This window comes from Cardiocondyla obscurior, linkage group LG01, assembly GCF_019399895.1.
Source record: "Cardiocondyla obscurior isolate alpha-2009 linkage group LG01, Cobs3.1, whole genome shotgun sequence".
Lineage (NCBI taxonomy): Eukaryota > Metazoa > Arthropoda > Insecta > Hymenoptera > Formicidae > Cardiocondyla > Cardiocondyla obscurior.
This window is the reverse complement of record NC_091864.1, coordinates 10,966,218-10,986,214: the sequence shown is the minus strand read 5'-3', so window position 1 is coordinate 10,986,214 and position 19,997 is coordinate 10,966,218. Positions and strand designations below refer to the sequence as shown.

General features: G+C 37.7%; 1 protein-coding gene across 5 annotated transcripts in view; it reads left to right on the top strand.

Annotated features, from left to right (window-relative positions):
- The window catches only part of Rim (Rab3 interacting molecule), a 54,420-nt gene that overhangs the window by 7,067 nt on the left and 27,356 nt on the right, over positions 1 to 19,997 (top strand). For all 5 annotated transcript variants that reach the window (XM_070659408.1, XM_070659443.1, XM_070659434.1 and 2 more), the window contains exons 3-7: positions 5,605 to 5,883; positions 6,176 to 6,400; positions 6,615 to 6,846; positions 15,938 to 16,157; positions 16,735 to 16,927. In XM_070659408.1, the coding sequence (XP_070515509.1) occupies positions 5,605 to 5,883; positions 6,176 to 6,400; positions 6,615 to 6,846; positions 15,938 to 16,157; positions 16,735 to 16,927 (1,149 nt within the window). The remainder of the gene's footprint in view (positions 1 to 5,604; positions 5,884 to 6,175; positions 6,401 to 6,614; positions 6,847 to 15,937; positions 16,158 to 16,734; positions 16,928 to 19,997) is intronic.

Genomic DNA, 19,997 nt, shown 5'->3' with positions numbered 1-19,997 from the left:
GGGGGGGGGTGGATGTTGGAGCAGTAGGTGGCTGGGCGGACGGTGAGACGTTAGGCGAGGAAGGAAGGGAACGTGACGCAACATATTGATCTAAGTTTGGTAGGTAAGGTACGTGGGGTGGAGGTGCACGGGGAAGGAGGATAGTATGTAAGGGAAGTAGAAGAGGAAAGGTATGGAATATAAAATATACTCTATCCGTCAAATCTACGCTCTTCTGGGACTTCTTTACTCGCGCTCCTACACAGTTTCACTTTAGAATTGTACGTTGTTCTCGCGAGTTACAGCGGCATCACGAAGGCTGCGCGCGCTAGAGATATATGTATATCTAGTTTGATGTTTGATTAAGATAATCGTAAAGAGAGTCAATAAGAACGGGGTCAAGAAAACGAGAAAAAATGGCAAAATAACAATCTGTTGGATTATGAACCACTTGCTTCATTTTACTTATAATTAATTAAAAAAAAAAAAATTTATTGCATTCTTGTTAAAAAATTTTCTAAATGCGTCCCTTATGAACAAAGAAGGTAAAAGCACTTTTGAATGAAAGGTGATTTGCAGTAGTAAATGGTGACTGGTATTTATGGAAAACAACGTTGTCAGCTAAGTCGGTTTAATTTATTCCACGATCATTTTGTTTATCCATGCTTTAGGTTGCAGTTTTTTGACTAGAACCTAGGAAAGTGACTATACGTTTAACTATACTCCGTGATTAAACACTCGCGCCGTGAAATCACTTTTGACAAATACTTAATTATCGTGTAAATACAGATAGTAACAGCGAGAGCGAGAAAACATCGGACAATTTTGCATTATTTACCAGAAAGATTTTAAGTGGTTTGAAACCTGCTGCATCTCCTTGCGTCTCGCACGTCGGCGATCATAAACGAATTATAAAAGTTACGTGTGCGCGTCGATGATAAATATATGCGACTTTCATGGCGTTACAACACATATATTGATATTCCCAATGGAGTATTAACGATCGAAAGTTCGCTAAGAACTTAGTACTTACCGGCAGCATCTGTCGTTTCTCAACTGACGCCTCCCGTGGAACAGTGACTTGGGAATACGACTCCCTCGTTCGCTCATTCTATATGTAGGACACCTGAAAAGTTCGCTGGACAAAGTATAAGCCCTTGACGCTAATATGAATCTACGCTTTCTATCAGAAAGATGCAAAAGCGCAAAGGTCAAAGTCATTAAAAAGGAGCGAGTAGATAAAATTGCGTTTTATAAACTTTTGAAATTCTCGCAATCTCCGTTGCGCAAAGGACTCTATGAAGAATTTTACGAGTTCCGTGAATCAAGTTGTACGGTGCAAATTCTCTCCAAAACAAATCTTATTGCTAATTAAATGTTTTCGCATCTGGGAGCTTTTATACGCACGGAAACATCGTAAAAACCAATGATAAGTAGGTGCGCGTGTATACGTACGATATTTATTGGTACTACTTTAGCTTGTTAATTTCGCATTATGCTAATTACACCAGTGTGATTCATTGATGATTGATAGTGGCGTACACAATAATCCACTGGGGCCGGCGGTAGTATCATTTGAAACTCTGCCGAACTTGTGTGTGCAAACTGATTCCTAAAACTAGAGGCACTTCGTAATTGCGTCAGCTTGCCTCAAAGGCTCGGTCGTCATTTGCGAAAGCCGGACTCGTACACGTTTCCCACGTACTTGGTTTGTATTATGCTTGAGATTGATTTCAGTTTGCTCTTCCAAAATACCTCGATATGATGTTGGAAAATGCATATTGAACTTTTCACTCGAATCTTAAGGGCGAAGTACAGGTGTTTTACACGTCGATGATCGTTGCGCGACTAAAACCCTTAGGCTGCGCGTACAGTTATACGATTAATCATATACAACTTATTTCATACAATTAGAAAATTGTTTCGTATTAAATTTTTATTTGTAATTATTGTTTTTTATTTGTTTTGCATACGACAGACGACAAAGAAGAAACGCTTTTTTAACTTTTGTAACGAATCGTATAAAGTGTATGCGCAGCTTTAGCGTCATAGTGTACTTTTCGTTATTATTTCCTATGTCTTTCTCATCCATCAGGTGGTTGTTGACAGTAAAGAAGTCGGTTCTATTGTTCCGCCAAGATCTCACAGAACTATTTTCTTCGAAAAACAATGCTTTATTCAGGAAAACGGGAACCCCTTCAGATAAGACGTGGATTCAGTTGATTTAATTTCGAGTTTATTCTGTCTGATCAAAGGGGAACCTTTGAAAGCACAAGATATACATATATATGTAATATCTGCAATATTACATATATTGTCTTAGTAACGTGTAGTTTATTAAAATATATATTTAATTTTTTCTAAAATTATTTTTATATGTGTAAATTAAATATATAAATTATGTGTGTGCGTAGAAATCAATTTTGAAATATCAATTATTAGAATCTGTAAAATAATTGTTACTCTTTTTTGTTTTTTTCTTCTTTCGGTTACTTTTATTACCAGTAAGAAATAGAATTCAGCGCATGTGACATGTACATTGCAGGATTTATGTATTTAAAGCTGGTATCGATCACGTTTTCCGAAGTCAGACGTTGATTCTTTGGCAAATATTACGTGCCGTATAACGTTGACGTCGTAGTGACTTATCGGATTGACTTGTACGAGCTTGTGTGGTATCGATCGTTCTTCGTGTTCCAAGTATTGGGATGTGGATGTTGATGACGATGCCGGTGTGTCATCGTCGTTGCCATTTCGGCTCGGCTGGCGGTATCCCCGTCGGTGAGACTGCGTATTTGGCGTCGTGATAAAGTAGTCTGAATTAATTTGTCTCTAATTAAGGGTGGAAGCCAGGGTGACGGCCAGAAAAAGCTGTTAAAATGTATCATAAATTAAAGAAAAAAGAAAGCTAATTATTTATGTAATACCGTTTTTTAAATCCGTTTTTTAAATGATTTTAATTGTTGCATCGTCTTTTCCTTCTTTATTAATTAAGTATATCGAAACAATAATTGTTTACGCGAAATCAGAATCTCTCTGGAATCATTCTGCGCAGACGCCTAACAAGACAGAGAAGATCTTTTTTTTTTTCCTTTGTTTTTTAAGACTGATAGGTAATTCATATGTGTCACATGTACATATACTGAAAGACAGATATGGCATTTGCTGCGACGAGCGGCGACGGCGGCTGGCGTACGTAACTTCACCCTCTCTCGGCCGCCGAGTACGGGAGATGTAGTAGTAGTAGTAGTTTCCCCCTCAGTCCTCGGTGACCGGTGCTCAGCGGCACATCTACGCGCGCGCTTCGTGTGAGATTCGACGCATACCACGCCAATATCACGTATGCTAGCCGCCGTCGCAGCACCCCGAACGGTATTCCTGACGGTGAGTGTACGTATGTTATACAGTGGTTCGCGAAAGTATACATATACCATTAAAAATCCATATGATTCACACACATAAATTCCATGCCTTGGAGGTTAGGACCCGTTTTAAAAGCTAGAAAAGGTGTTACCAAATATTAATTTATTCTTATTAACTCAAAACAGAAATGCCGATTTTCAATCTGTATGTAGACTTTTGTGAGTCATTGTATGTATGTACGTACGCACGAAATATTTAATACGAAATATTTTTGGCAAACGAAGGATACGCTGACGAACGAAGGAAGGCCGCAGAAAGAGGTTGAACTCTTGACATATTGCTGTCTAGGCAACTCAACGAAGTGCTCTTCAAGTTCTTCCCATCTATCTTTGTTGCTGCTGCTTCCTCTCTCGTTCTCAACTCCCTTTTCCTGCACCTTCATTCTGTTCTTCGCTCCTCGCGAACTCTGGCTTATGAACGTGCTGTCAGTTCTCGTCGTATGGTTGGTGTTGTAAGTACTTCGTCAGAATACATATTCGAGTGTACGCGATCGTCACACGCACGTGCGACGACAATTATATTCCAGTTCTTCGGAATCCAAATTCGTAGTCTATCGTGGTCGTGGCTTGAGGTAATAAGCTTGAGTGCACACGTACACGACTCATTTTCTTCTATCATTCTCTCCGTGCGTATCTTCTACAGTTTCCGGTTTCGTCCTTAGAATTTTCTTTTCCGATTCTAGGACATTAAGCTCGCAACTCGACTGTGAAACGACATCGAAAATTTTCCGATAATTCTTAAAGAAACATTTAACGAAACGTGTGAATTAGGAGATATATGTTGAAGCATTTAAACGTCTTCGTATTCTTTTATAAACGTCTTGGAGTGCAGCATCGTAATAAATATTTTATTACAGTTGGAAGTGTGCATATTTTTTATTTAATTGGGAAGGGCTCGTCGTGTTAAAATAGTCGTGCGTTATCAGCGCAGTCAACATAACGGACGTGTTTTATTTGACAATTTTATTAAGCGACTAATATTATTTAACAGCCAAGTTTTATGCCACGATTATTGCAAAACGTTACACTTTTATACATAACAATTCTGTACGTGTACAATTACAAATTGGAGTCACTTGTGTTTACTAAAACTATATGTCGCGCAATATTATTCTCGTTTTATTCTTGCAGACAAAAATTATACATATATTTATTTAAAGTAAAGTTTAACGCGAATCTCTGCTCGTCACGTTATTTGGGAGCGTCATTGATCCTCATCGTGATTTTCTCAATGTAACACGGGAATGGGCAGCAAAATGTTATCGATGAGAGTTTGCGTAGGCATTGTTTTGTAGTTTGCTACTAAACGCTCCATCCATCACTCTCTATCTTGATGAAATATTCTACTAGTTCCTATTCACAGTGCAAACTACTTGATTCGAACGGTTATTCACTAATTGTGAAGCTTATTATATCCGATATACAACAGTTGCGTACATATAAGAATGCATTTTTTTTGTCTATATTACAGATAATTTATTGAAACGCTTGGCGCGCGTCATTTCCTTTTGTCTCTTCTATATTAAAGAAAAGTGTCAAAAACTATTTTACATTTAATATTTTTTGGCAACAGAATACGGATGTATGTTTATGGTTCTTCACTTAATTTACAATACAATTAGATCAGAGTGTCATAAGAATGTAGTTAAAGCCAATGGCTTGGTTCGACAGACACTTAGTGAGAAATTCTTCTCTGTAAAATTGGCGAGCTTTATGAAGCTGAGTAAATATAATTGTTTTAAATGTCCGATTATTAAGTATAAAGCGCATTTTTTATTTCATACGAATTATTTATCAGAAAGTTACGTGTTTGTGCGACATCAGTTGTAGATATGTCTAGACGACTACTCCAGTTTGCGTGTCTTTCACTTCCATAATCAATCTCACACCGCTTTATATTATACATTCCAATTAGCTTGGTAACCGGCCGACTTTCTATAGGTAATTTCCTATTAATATCCTCGTCACTGGCCGCACGCGGTGACCTGGATCGATAAGTTTCAAGATACTTTTGCGCTTTGGAGAAATAAAATGATTGCGAGCACATATTCTTCCTCTTGGCAATTCATAATAAAGCACATTGTGCAAGCTCTTTAAAAGCACTTGTCCTAAAATATTCTCTCGCAGTGTTGAGGTAGAAATAGAAAATGCTTGCGCTATTTTTATCGCGGTCAATGAGCGAAGGCTATCTTTTTGGTTACAGGTGATATGGGTGTGTATACTTTGCCGGAAGAAGCAGGAACTTCTTTCGAAGACCGGACAATGGATGACGAAGACAGGCCTCGGCGCCGTGGACAGCGCGTTGGTGCGGCAAATGCAGGAGGACTTGCAGGTGGGTGGTCATCAGGGACTCGCGGACCAAACTCGGGATAAAAGACCGAAACTCGAGAGGGCACACAGCGCGGCTGAGAAGGAGAATTTGCCGTTATTACAGAGAAGCGGAAACTGTCCTCTCAGGAGACAGTACTCCCAGCAAGAGCAGGTAATGTTCTTACTCGCTTGATATTTTTATTGAAACGCACTTTTTATATTTACATTTTTCTCTTTCTTTTTTTTGGCACGTAAATTCTCGAGTACTTTTATATCTAGGAATATGTAACGTTTTACACCGTGATAAGTTTGTAATGACTAGCATATTATGCCATTTCTACGACTTAATTATTTGCAAATGAAAAGAATGGTGTTTTCGTCAAGATCGAAAAATTATCAACCCGCGTCCTCGTCCCGATGTATTACACGAAGCACTCAGTTGAGCCTCTTTTTTGCGGCCGCAGATTTCAGGTCGCCGGATGTCCACGAGCGATAGTGGGGTGGAAATGTCCGTTTCACCTCATGCGAGAACTTTACCAACGCCGCACGTGGTCAGTTCTTATCCGGTGCAACAAACTCCGAGACATCCTGCAGTTTATCCTGACGACGATCCCAATTTATATCGAGGAGAGCTCGACGGTCTGATGAGACAACATCCGCCGAATTATCAGAGGCAGCGATCTTTTCAAGTAAGAACCTAACTTAACTTATAACTTCGTCAATCAATTTTTTAAATAAAATAACACGTACTATTTTTATATCGATTTATTTAATAAATAATTTAAGAAAAACTATATACATATAACATTTCTTTGCTTCACAATTAACAGTGATTATTTGAAAATGCTAGCTAAATATCACGGTAGCATAAGAATTTTATAGCATATTAATGTTTTAACGCAGGATCAAGATCCAGATATCGGAATGACTTATAGTCAAACGCCGATCGAGATCGGCTCTATTCGCGCCGCAGTACATCCTTCTCAGCAGCATTCTCTGCATCAGACACAAGTTGGTCGTCCCGTTCAATCTGTATCAACGGTGAGCGTCACGCAACAAAGAAGTTTCAGTAGTAGTGAAGAAGAGCGAAGTACACCGGAGTGCGCCAGCGACGAGCCAGACGAATCGGAAAAAGGTAAGTGAATTTTTCAATTCTAACATTTATCTCTAATTACATACATTGTTATCCGATATAAATATTCGTGACATAAGTTTCGGATTCTTTTAAAAAGAGCTTTACTTCTAAAAACAGACTCATAAACCTTATAATTAGGAAATATATAATCTTGGGTTTTTTTGATAGAGTCAAAATTGTTAGATCGCTATTAAATTGATTCTAAAATTCACGACGATATCAGGCTCTTAAAATTCGTGAACGAGAAAAATTGATTTTTCCGTGTTAATAAACATTTGATATATAAAAAACATGCATATTTAAGATATGCGTGTACGCATAAGATTGACAAGTGTAATCGATCAATCCAATGTTCATGTTTGATTGTATTAAAAACGTTCAAATTTATAAAACATAATTAGAATTTTTTGCATTAAATGTGAAATACGCTATTAAATTAATTTAATTCTTTATATGAATACGGGTACAAGAAACATCTAATTATATGTGCATTTATTTGCTCTTATGGTTTTGTTTAAACTACATTATACTAGTAAAATTATTTCGTTATTTATTTTGTCAGGAAAAAAAATACAGCGGTATGCTTATTTTTATATTTTAATCACGTTTCAATTATGACGTGATCCAATCAATGAATGAGTCGGGTGTAATTTAATTTATTATTATTACCAAAGTAATTTATAAATTTTATGTAAAAAAAAAACACTGTACGTATTCTCAGCGGTATTTTGCCGTTGCGTTTGTTTTCGAAGAGAGGGTTTTATTTCCAAAAATTGGAGATACGCAAGGGAGCCGCGTACAGAATGTATATGTGCAATATACAGTTGATTAAACGCGAGATCGACGAACTGTGAACCGATTCATCCAGGTGCGCACCTGTAGGGTGAACCTGCAAACTTTTTTTTTTTGCAGAGTACAAAAATAAACTGTACTCTGCCTACCTCCGCCATGTATCAATTTTTTCATATGATGAAGGTCGGATATGCGGCGTTTCTGTGTCGATCGCACAATAGAGTCCCTTGTGCGAGATTCGCGTCCGAGTATTTTGGGTCATCGCATGTATAACTACGGTGCGGATGAATCAATGGCTGGGCATAAATCTTGCGTGAAACGGATCGTAAAATTTCTCTTTGGGGCAGAATCAATCGATTCGGTGTTGAAACAAGACGCGTAGACAATCGTGTTACCTCAGAGTTTCGTGGGCAACAACGTGATGGCAATCGAAACAACATCGCGACGAAATAGTATGGCCGCGTTTAATAATTTCCACGCGAGTGCATTGTGCATTGTGATAACGCACACGTGAAATGCCACGTTATACATATAACTAACTTGATGCGCACGTATCGATTTTATAATGGCCGGCGCGCTTGATGCCCTTCCGCTCCCCCGGCGATCTCCGCGTCGTATTGACTAGCTGGATTTCATCCAACGTGTCCCTTTTGATTAAGGGAAGGATATCCTTCGAGATAAAGGAGACGTCCGTTCATTTTAAATCCACGATCAGCGAGTACACCGTAATCGTGTATCGCATCTTGCGTCGCGCCGATGTACCCCGCGGGAATTCTCAAGTTCTGCCCTTCTGGTCTCGCCGTTGCATTGATCCTTCGCATCCTCCTGCCCCTCACTCTCACCCATCCTTTCGACCTTCTCTCGCGCACCCTGCTTGCTTCTCTCTTTCTCTTCTTTCCCTCCCTTCCGCTCTTTTCAGCGCGGTCTTCCTATTTCCACTTCGTTTCTCTTCTTCTTGGTGCTTCGTTACACCCACACGCTGTACGAGGCCGTGACGTCACGCGGCCAGCACGTGGGCGAATTCAAACATCTGCCCCTTCTTCGTGTCTGACTAGTCTTCGACCTCTGATCGGCCAGGACTTGGTCAGGAAAAAGATCCGTTGGCCCAAAGTCTCTAGTGCTCTCCTTGATCGTCCGACGATTATCTCTAAAAGTCTTTTTCTCTCTCTTTCTCCCTCTTGAATTTACGAGTGCACTTCTGACCCTTCGTCTCGTTAGCCCGAACTGATTTATTACTTATCTTCACTGAAAGATAATCTTCTACGTTCGAAAACGCGTACAGCGTGTAAAAAGATTAAACACACAGCTTTGTTTTTTAAATGAATTTCCATGCAACATTGAGCGCTCTGCAATAACGCATTTTATTCTATTTTCAAAAAATGGAGGAATAATAAACGTAGTTGGTGAAACGGGATTGCGAAATATTATTAGAAGCATAATGATGTAATGAAGATTACGCGAACCCACACTCCTTGCTACCCTTTCGCGCAGTTTGTTACTTATGAACGGAGGCTGCAGAAACTTTGACATTTTCCCTATCTCTAAACAATGAAAGAGTCGCGTACCGCACGATCGCGCTTTTCAAATCGACCAACAAAATCGCTCGTGTGCGTTACATTTTTTCTCTCTCCTTTCTTTCTCCCGTGTATTACAGCGGTTCCGATGGGAGTTCACCGGCTAATTTGTCCACGCAACGTGCACCGACCATTTTCCATGATTGATCGCCCGCGTGACAAACGAGAAAGTACTGTACTCGCGATAACCGTAATTATATTATATTAGCGTTCGCAGTAGCGTTTTATGCACCGCAATTTTTATTTTTTTATTTTTTTTGTTGTCACGTGCTCACGCGGCATAACAAGATCGAATTTTCTCGAGAAAAACAGAGAGATGGAAAGTACACGGTTTAATATAAATTTAATCCAAAGGCATTGCAATTTGATGGTCGAACGAACATGACTTTGGCGCCATATTAATCTATCTTTGTTCTCTTTTCCATTACGTAGAGTCCTTGTTCATTTACAAATCTGCAATGCGCACGTTAAAATTAGCTCTTTCTTAAAAATTCAAGTGCATTACCGAGTCCGTCGCGAAAAAAAATAATTAGCTGATTTAACGAGACAATCCCGCGTCTTATTCTCGCACAATAGCAACATTGTTACGTGTTATTTAAAACGTACCTTTTAATTGAATCAATTTATGGAAAAAAAATGTTCGATGGATATGTCTGAGGAGTGGAACTAACAATAAGAAAAGAGCAAAGGTCGTAACGCCAGTGTGAAAAATAAATAAAATTGCTTTTCCGTGAAAAGTGATCTCGAAGTGAAATGTTACCGGTGGTGCATCCATTTATTTATACAGGTAGTTATGGATTTATGTAAATGCGCAAACATGTAGGCGCAGAGTGCACACGCATACACGCGCCTACCGCATATCCAACGATGCAAATAGTTAAAGCAATCTCCGGTAGATTTTGCGGAGTACGGCTTTGATCCTGTCCTCATCCTCCAACCCACCCTCTACAATATCTGTTCGTTCGTGTTTATTTATGTCGGAGAAGACAGTAGACCGGCTGCCTGTGTATACATGATATTTTCTCTCGATCGCTACGCGATAGTTTGGGATAAACATGGAGGCTGGAATCAAGTGGTAGCTACTCCGCAAAAACTGATGACTGCAAACTATGTGTATCAGAGACACGCATTGTCGTTACGCCATGCCGTTGTGACGCACGGTTTGTCGGCCTACCTTCAATAAAAATGCCAATAATAGCAATAGTGCGAACCGATAGTCTTCTTTTTTTTTTCCGAACGACGCACGGTAAACTCTGCTGAAATACATAAGAGAAATCTGATATCTATATTAATTTTTGTTAAATATTATCTGCATAAATCTCAAAGTAAAAGAAAAGCAGTGCATTGGATGGTCGATTACACGCTCGGTGGCGAGATTGACAGCCGATTTCGCACGTTTAATTTTAATTAACCAATTGTCTATTTGCGTTGTTAACTGCGATAAAATTAGAAGAAAATTACTATTGATCATTGTAGGAAATCGTTAACGTTTTAACAAACATTCGCGATGAAATGTAGGTCTCATCTGATTGAATAAACTTTATTGAAAAAGTTTGAGGCACAGAAAGGAAATAATTGCGTATAGCAATGCAATTATAAATAAAGGCTAAGTAACAACGAGTAATCATATGCGAAAGTCGCTTGAAATGCATATGACGTGCGAGGGAAGTGACGGGTTTGTCCGACGATGGTGTTGTTGCTCCCATTTGTAGATGCACAATACAATTAGTGAATAGAAAATTAGTTTGTAGAAGTGCGGTAAGTTACGTGTGCTCGTATGTTAGCCGGACGATTGCTCCTTTTAATAGGGACATGCGCTACTGTCTGCGGAGAATCTGGACCTAAGACGAGGCTTTCGGTGAGTCTTTGTCTGAACAGAGATAAGGGAAGGAAGGAAGGAAGATAGATTTAATGCTGGTCAAAACGTTTTTCGTACGATTAATGTGGTCGTCTAAACTCTAAATTTCCAAATAACCTTTTCTCGATCATTGATATTTTTTTTGCTACGTTCAACTCTCCGAATCAACGCTAATAAAAATGTCTAGCTGAATTTTAGTGGTCGCGTATCTGCAGCGCGTAAAATTATAACTCCCAGAGCAAATTTCACTTCCGGCACCTAGCGATAGCGCGATTCGATGCGACAGTAATACGCTTAAACGCCGTTATATCTAAAAGTCTCGCTTTCGCCGTTATCGATCACGCCTCATGCCACTGGCGAGATAGCGAGCGGTAGTAGGTGCTCGGGATTTCGAGTTTACCCAATTTCGTTATCTCAGTAATAAGTCTTCGTCGGCGCGGTTTTTACCCATGCTTCGCAGCTCAGCGAAATTTTTTTTCACGAGAAATAGGAACGCAAACGAGATACCGCTGATGACGACGGGCGTGAAAGTGGGCGATAGGCGGGCGTCGGGAATGGAGTGGTAAAATCTTGGAGTGATTTATACGCGATGAGGCGGTGTCATTTAACTTTTAAATTAAGATTCTCTGCACTTTTCCCCGACGCGTGAGGTGCCGCGGACCCCTCTTTCCGCCGACCGCAACATTCGCGTGTTCTGGCGCAAACACTTCTTCTATTTATTACTTATACTTAGCATCCCGCCGGGTGGAAAATGCGACGTTCGCGTCGCCAAGTACCCGCGGATGCGTGACTATTCCGCCTACTTTAATTAAATGCACACTTAAACGTCCATCGGCGATCGCTCGAGATCGACATCTTTTCGATGCCGTGAGAAAACGCATGACGTAAAAAATCTCCGCGTTTTTACTTTACCCCATTGTCCCTCGATTACGACTTGTGATAGCTAAAATTAAATTTATGTTTCTGAAACACTAAAGGTAAAATTTTCGTAACCGAACAGATGTCCATTGTTACGCTTCTTCGGGTGTCAATGAAGCGGCACTCTCGCTTTTATCGTCCCTCGTTATGTCGTAATGCCGAGATCGCATTGAAACACGGATATCAAATGCACACTGCCGTGCGGAATATGGGCACATAGATGTCGCGGAATGATATAAGAATGCTTTCTCCTGGCATTCGTATTACCAATTTGTTAGTTTTACGAACCGCGAATCTCTGCCTTTTATTTTTTATCGTACTACGCCTACGTATTGACAGACATATGTATAATATTCATATATGTATATACATATACTTGGCGGCAAGATTTTTTCCTCGATGACCCTTTTATAGTCTTTTCTGAAAATATTGTTTTTCGAGTTTTTACATTTAATCATGACAAAATTAATGATGCCATTTCTTTCAGCGAAAAAATTATGTACGACTTTGCGTAACGTTGATTAAGGTCAAAGAATCATTTTGTGATATTCTCATGGCATGACTGTAAAGTGTTCACATGTCGTTCGCGACATATAAACTGAGAGTCGTTGAATGAACACGCTTTCACACTTAAAAAAATTTTTTTTTATTCACAGACAGTAGACAGTTTGACACCTCGTAGTATGTACTTACATACTGTCGTGTCTATCATTCAGTTTTCTGTCTGTTCGTGTCTTATGTTTAAACGACAAGTGTGAAATTTTGCACTGATATTTTTCTCTTTTATTTAAAAAAATTGGTCGCAAAAATAGAATCGCTTTTATTGTTGCCTCTTATCTCGAAATATAGTTGCCTCTTTTCCGCGACGCTGATTGGTTCTTACGCTTGACTCGCTTCGTGCCAAACGAGAATAAACTTTAGTTGTCAGGAGGAAGAAGGTTTTGAGGTTCAATATCGGTTCAATTTGCAATTGAGATCTCTTGAAAAACATCGCGCACGAAGCAAGGTTTGTTCTATAGTATCTAAAAAAATTGGTGTTATCCTCGAATTGAATTCATTATTGTAGTTTTTTCGCGATGCTGATTTATTCTTTCGGTTAGCTCATTTTATACCGTCAGATTAAACGTCAGTTTAATTATTATTAAATTATGAGTTATGATAATTATTACGTTTTTGTGCAAGTTAAATTTTTATTGTGAGAATAAATTTTTTATATTATTTTTATTATTGTGGATTCGTTGCCTTTATAAAGAAAAATCACTTACGTTAGATGCGATGCGGGCGGAGTTGGGCAACGATGATACCATGGTACGATGATATTTTGTAACATAAGGTAAAAACTACAACGAGAAATATGCATTAAATAATAATTATTAGTTAAAAAAAAAAAATTGTTATTTTAATATAATTAAGAAAAAAAATTATTTAAACGTTGCTTTGCCAATGCCCGATGTCCATTCGGGATCTGTTCCTCCTCTCAGCATTCAGATTCACAGTTACATTATTCGCAAGTCACTCGTGACACTCGTGGATACTCGCGCGGTAATTTTAATTAATTATTCGCGCAAAACTGGAGGCACTTTCTGTTATAAAATTTAAATAATAATTTTCGGTGCTTGACTACTTATGCTGTGTGCGTACGTGCGTGCGTGTGTGCGTGTGTGTGCACGCGCGTGTATGTGCACATACAAACACGGCACATTTTTTTATTTCTGATGAAGGTAAATCGCAGCGGTCGAGCGTACCATTTTGTGCTGATTAGCCTAAGTCAAGTAGTACATTACATATAGTTGAAAAAAGATCGGCTTTTAGGGCAAAAGCCGCCGCCACTAGTGGTGACTTCCAGGGGTACGCGGGAGAAGGTGGCAGACAGAACGAATCGTCAATTCTCCGCGGTACTTAATAATTTTATTACATAAAAATACAAAGCAAATCATCTTTCGCTATATACTAATCGCTACACATATATATCTAATTGTATGTATACTGACATCTGCATTAATATGTATACATATATATGTGTATATGTATATATATATATATAATATGTATATCTGTGCGTATGCGTGTGCATGTGTGTGTACGTATCTGCCGAACGGTCATGCGTATCGAGTAGGAATTGATAAGCTGTTTCTCCTTTTGGCTTATCTGGTTTATCTCGTAGCTTTCGATTACACGTACATTATTTTTTACTTTATTCTTTATTATTTTTTTTGCATTCTTTGCATGGGATTTGGTAACTTCTTTTAAACGACATGTTTCGCTAATTCAACTTCAGGATAAAGCTTTATTGGGAACATGTCATACTTTATTTTATACTCAATTGTCTTTGGGTCCCTTTTATATTTCTTGTCTCACACTTTACGAAGATAATTACCTTACCGTGTTCTCGGGGACACAATCGCGGTTGGGCTTTTATGTTAGCCATAAACATAACATGTGGATACATGTAGCAGAGTAAACCTGCCAAGTTTTTTCATAAAAGAGGAACCATTGCCGGTGATTAGCACGTCGTGTAGTGCGACCGATCGGCAGAGAATTGTAATAGACTTTATTTGTTCTACTTTGGACGGCTATGAACCGTGCACAGGTATATTTTAATCTACATTTCACTTAACAATATATACGCGGACACATTCAACTTCCACAAATATTTTCACATCTTGATATCTTCCATCCGCTCACATCTACCTACACGTTGTCCGGATACTCGCGTACTGAGAACAGCTTCCGATGTATCCGATCGTTAGTTTTGTATATTCGTTAAAATTTTCATTAGACATAGCTCTCACCTCGACCGAATAATAAAAGTAATGACCGGATATTTATTTCGATGCATAGACCTCGTAGGTATTTTCCGTTCATCGAAATAATGACGCTACAGCATCCAAATTATGTTTTTTGTAATTTTATGTGTCTTACTTTCCTTGTATCGTGCTTTTGAACCATCGTTTAGAGTATCTTTGGCATCCGTACCGCAAGCATTTAGATTTTAAAAGCCTTGAAAATTTTAATTTTAATAAAAAATTAAAGTATTAATATTATTAAACATTGTTCTTTATCCATATATTAATGACACAATTGATATTACAAATATCGATTTTATTTTTGAATACAACCTTGCGGAGGCCAAATTTGTGTATCTCATTTTTTTAATAATTTTTCACGTATTCTGTGTCTTGCTCTAAGTTTTTTTTTATGCAACGATAAAAGTTTATTGTGTCCATTATTCTAATCGTTTTGTTTCAAGAAATAGAGAGTTTTGAACAGAAGTTTATTAGATTGTTATTTCTAAAAGAAAATACTGTAATTTACCGTTATGCACGTACGCGCACACGTACACACACAGCCACACGTTCCCTGCACAAATTTCAGCATATAGTCGTATATTTGAGCGTTTTTTGTCAATCACGTATCATTCGTAGGCAAATTCAGACGTACGGTTCTACTTAACGCTTCTCAGACGTCGTTTGTCACATATTTATCGCGGGCAAGCTTGCACCGCTGCCTTATCTCGTTTCCGTTAAGTAAGTATATTGCCGCACATAAACGCACACATGTATCTGACACTTGAGTCAAAGAAAGAGAAATACACCGAACAAGGTAGGAATGCAAGGTACCGCAAAGAGGTGCACTTGACTTGAGATAATGACAGGATAATCTTTGGGACATGATAACGCTTTCGCATTCGGTGCGTAGATCAACGCGACCGCTAAAGAGATGACACTCTGTGTAAGATTGGAGAATAACTGGAAGAAAAATCGTGAAAAGACTTTTTCTCCTCTCTCCAGAAAAGCGCGGCGGGAGAGAAAATTATAACTAGAATTAAGATGCGATAAAAAAAAGGGGAAAAAATTAAAAAATTTACGCATTCGAGAGTGCGCAAAAAGAGAAAAAAAAGAAGAAAAGAAAAAAAAAATAGACATGAAACGTTTTGGATCTACTGTAGGGAAGGGGTACTATCCACACGCTGGAGGACCAAAATCGATGTCCAGTGGTGGGTGTAGGCACAACAGATCCCACAATGGGCATCATGTATCGGAAGTCGACATGACGGCCGTGGACCATAACGGTCATCATCCCTCGCGAGAGCCGCGAAAAGAAGAAAGCACACTCGTCAGACGGAGCTTCCGAAGATGTGGCGGCGATTGGCGCACCGACAGTAGGAGGTGCGTTTCACGGACCCTGTCGATCGTGCGCGTCGCTCGTTTTTAATGTTTTTTTCTCAAGTCTCACTTTTTGGCAGGTTAATGCAATAAACGTGTCACCGATAGCGAGAATAAAAAAGATAATGTTTGTGTGGACTAATCTCGTTGCAAAAATTCCCTTATTGCAAAAGTTTAACTTTAATATTGCTTTTTAGTTTACTGTATTACGAAAAATATATTTATTATAATTATTACTTGTACACTTTGAGCAAAGCGATAATTATTACTGTTTACGATCGGGAATTCTTATCGTTTCATTTTAAGGAAGTATATTAATTAAATTTCTTTAATAAAATTGATCGTCTGGCTAAAATATTTTTTGTACGTACATTGAATCAAAATTTTGTCAAAGACGCGTTAAAAATTTGTCATTTTGTTTTTTGTAATGAAATATTTAATTATGCCAATGTCGTATGTTTCGGTTGTTTTATTAACTGTGTCGTTGAGCCCGACCCCTTAAAGATGAGACGGAACCGCAAAATTATGATCGCAACACACACACTTTTGTGTTTCTGTGTGTATGTGGCGTGTCCATTAGGTTTACGGAGAGAAGGGAGAAAAAAACAGTCCGTTTTGATGGTGGGACCAATGTCGGCGACCCTCAAGAGGATGAATGGTCCTGGGAAGCCGATCGGCAGGGTAGCCAAGACAGTGCGACCAAAGACTCCGGGATAGACACTTCTAGCACTTTTACAAGCAGTGAAGACAGCAACAGGGGCGATCTGCCCAAGGTACGGAGTCAGGTTACGAGCGAGTAATGTTAACCGACTCGAAATAAACAAGCAAAGAAAAAAAAAGAAAAAAAATTGAATAAATAAGATTACAATGCTAGAAAACGCTTCTTGAGTTGTAGCGAGTAGTAGATCAGAGTTGATCTGTTGGTCGGTGAAGTAGACGGCGAAGTCCCACACACGCGTGAAGATAAACAAGAGTTTAAGAACAATTCGCCGGTAGATCGAGTAAAAGGGGTTTTTTTCAGGAACAATTTTTATTGTACGATCGTGACCGATTAGGTACATCTGAAATAGAGTACGTCGTCCAAAGTGGAATTATGATTATTTCCTTCTCGCTCGTAGTTTCGTTAGTGTAGCGAAATGGTGTTTAAAACGTGGCTTGCTAATTGATGTAATTAACGTGCAGCACTTATTATTAGTTACTTTCGATTTATAATGTGTATTATGTGCCAAGAAAGCCGATGTTTGAGGGAATATAGAATTGCACAATCGATTGTGTTAAAATTTGAAAAATAGATATATTTGACAGACAGACAAACAGACAGAGAGAGAGAGTGAGAGAGAGAGAGACAGATATTAAACACGCCGTAATTACGATTTGTTTTAACATTTATTTATTTTTTTTTTCTATTTAGGCTCACAAGAGAGAGAACCTCTTTTGCTCGATTAACCCTAAATTTCGTGCTTAAAAGCTTGTGTGCTTGTGTTTGTGTTTTTTTATCGAGGTTTGTTTTAAACAATTTATATCAGCTTTTTTGTACAACTTGCAGCATTCTTATACAATTTATATTTATTTCGGATTTTTGTAACTGAAATCACGGAATATTGCTGATTTTCAACTTTTAAGTTAACTTCAATTATTAATACCTCAAACGTTGTTGGTTAGCTATTACAAACATACATAGAATTTGTAATAAATAGTATACAGTAATGTTTTACTCATTGTTACGGTACTCCGTGAATTCAACAGCTTCAAGTAGAAAGTCGTCTTTTGCATATAATTCTCTCACGACACGCTTCTTTCGATTCTATATCTTTTTTGCTTAAAATCTAGCGTAAGTTTTCTTTATTTTACATTGACATCAATCTAATAGTAACGAAAAGCAGGTTTATGTAGGTTAAATTAATGAATATAATTTTTGATATTTATTTCTCTTTTAAACCATTTTTCAGTTACAGTGCGGTTGTTCTATCACATTTTGATAAACTTCTTGATATAATGCAAAACGTATAAAACATTGCATTTAATTTACAATTAAAAATATTAAGAGAAGGGGAAACAGTGTTTTAAGTTACGTACTACCTTTTTCTTTTTAAAGTTATAAAAAATATAGATAAATAAAAATTTTTATTTTTTTATTGCATTGTGAAACGTTAAAAAGGTTGCATGAGAATTCAAGGTTAGCTAATTGCACATTATTTGGAAAGTAAAGTTTATGACTGCAATTTCGACAAATGTTGATTCGAGCGTTTATATTTGAATGGTTGAAATATTGCGTGCACAGCACATTATTCGGTATAAACAAAGAAGGTTGCGGAGATAGGCTGCGAGGGTCGCGGTCCAATTATACGAAGCAAATAAGCAAGATTAAATTTCCCAGGTAAACGGTCGGCAATCGGGTAATTTATCTGGCAACGACTTACGTATCTCTTCAAGCAACTCGATCGGGATCAATCTTTTTCACTCCTGTTTTCCAAACCAGTCACGTAACTTGAAGCTTGCTTCTATTTTCTCGGGACTAAAAGTGGAAACTGATTGCGATGCATGAAGGTAAAAACAAGAAAACTAAACACCGTTGAATGCAATTGATTTCCACTGATTTTGCCGAACACATTAAAAGAAATACGGGACTTGGCGATACAAGAATTAATTTGCACGAATGCGTTCGATCGATGATCGTATTGCGTTCTGGCAGACGTAGTTTTTACCCGATGAAAGTACTTTGCGACGTTACCCTTTCGTTAACTGTGTATCTTAGTAATTTAGAAATTTTTATACGATTTGTTCACGAGACAAATTACTAGTCCGAAACGATCCAATTAAAGGTTTGGCAAAGTTGCCAGTTCTCGAAAGAAAAGTGTATCTGTTTCATAATTAATCAAATTGGATTGCGGCCAAAGGATACCGTAACTGATGAGGCTTGACGACCTCGTTAGTTATCATCGATGAGTTCTAAATAAAGGATTTTTTAATATCTTTTCAATTATTTCGATTCTGAGCCGTTAGCTGGTGTATAAATGAAAGAGGTTTATGCTGTTATTTTATCACAAATAAGTAAAAGTACTATTTTATACCGTACGTCTGGCATATTCATCAATTCTATGCCAGTTCTGCAGTTCAAATATACCTAACCAGAAATTCGGACTTTTAACTTACATTGAGATATTATTGAAATTTTAACATTTTTTTATTAGTAACAAAAATTATTTTTAATATTTTATTGGCGTAAAAGTAGAAATAAATTATATAAATACAACTAAGGCCTAGTATCACCAACGCGAGTTAATTTAATCAGTTGGTTAACTTCCAGCGTTGCAACTATCAAAGATAAAACTGATGTCAAAAGTACATTAGTTTTATAAAATATCAGTGAAATCGGGCTTAAATCCATAGAAATTCGTGACTTTATGATAATATACCTACTGTGATTGACTACGTAGTATTATACATATACTATAATAAAATTTATCTAACATACCAGCTCATATACTTATATAATAATTAGTGATTATTACTATTATTAAACCTGCTATAATAAAAAGTTGTAAATAATAATAATTTTACAGATAAAAATTTTAATTGAATTTCTCAATATTTTTTATCGATTTATTCGCGAAACCGCATTTAATGTTGAAAAGTTCAACATTTGTTAGGATTAAAATTTAAATGCGGCGATTTTTTTTCCCTAAAATAGATATTTACCTGATTTTCAGATAAATATACATCACGCTCAGAATTTTTACGTATTATTACGCATTTTACCGATCACGCAGTATTTTTGCATGGCTGCGATACATGTGCATATACATATTTCAATGTATTATTTTACTATAATTGCCGAAGGTC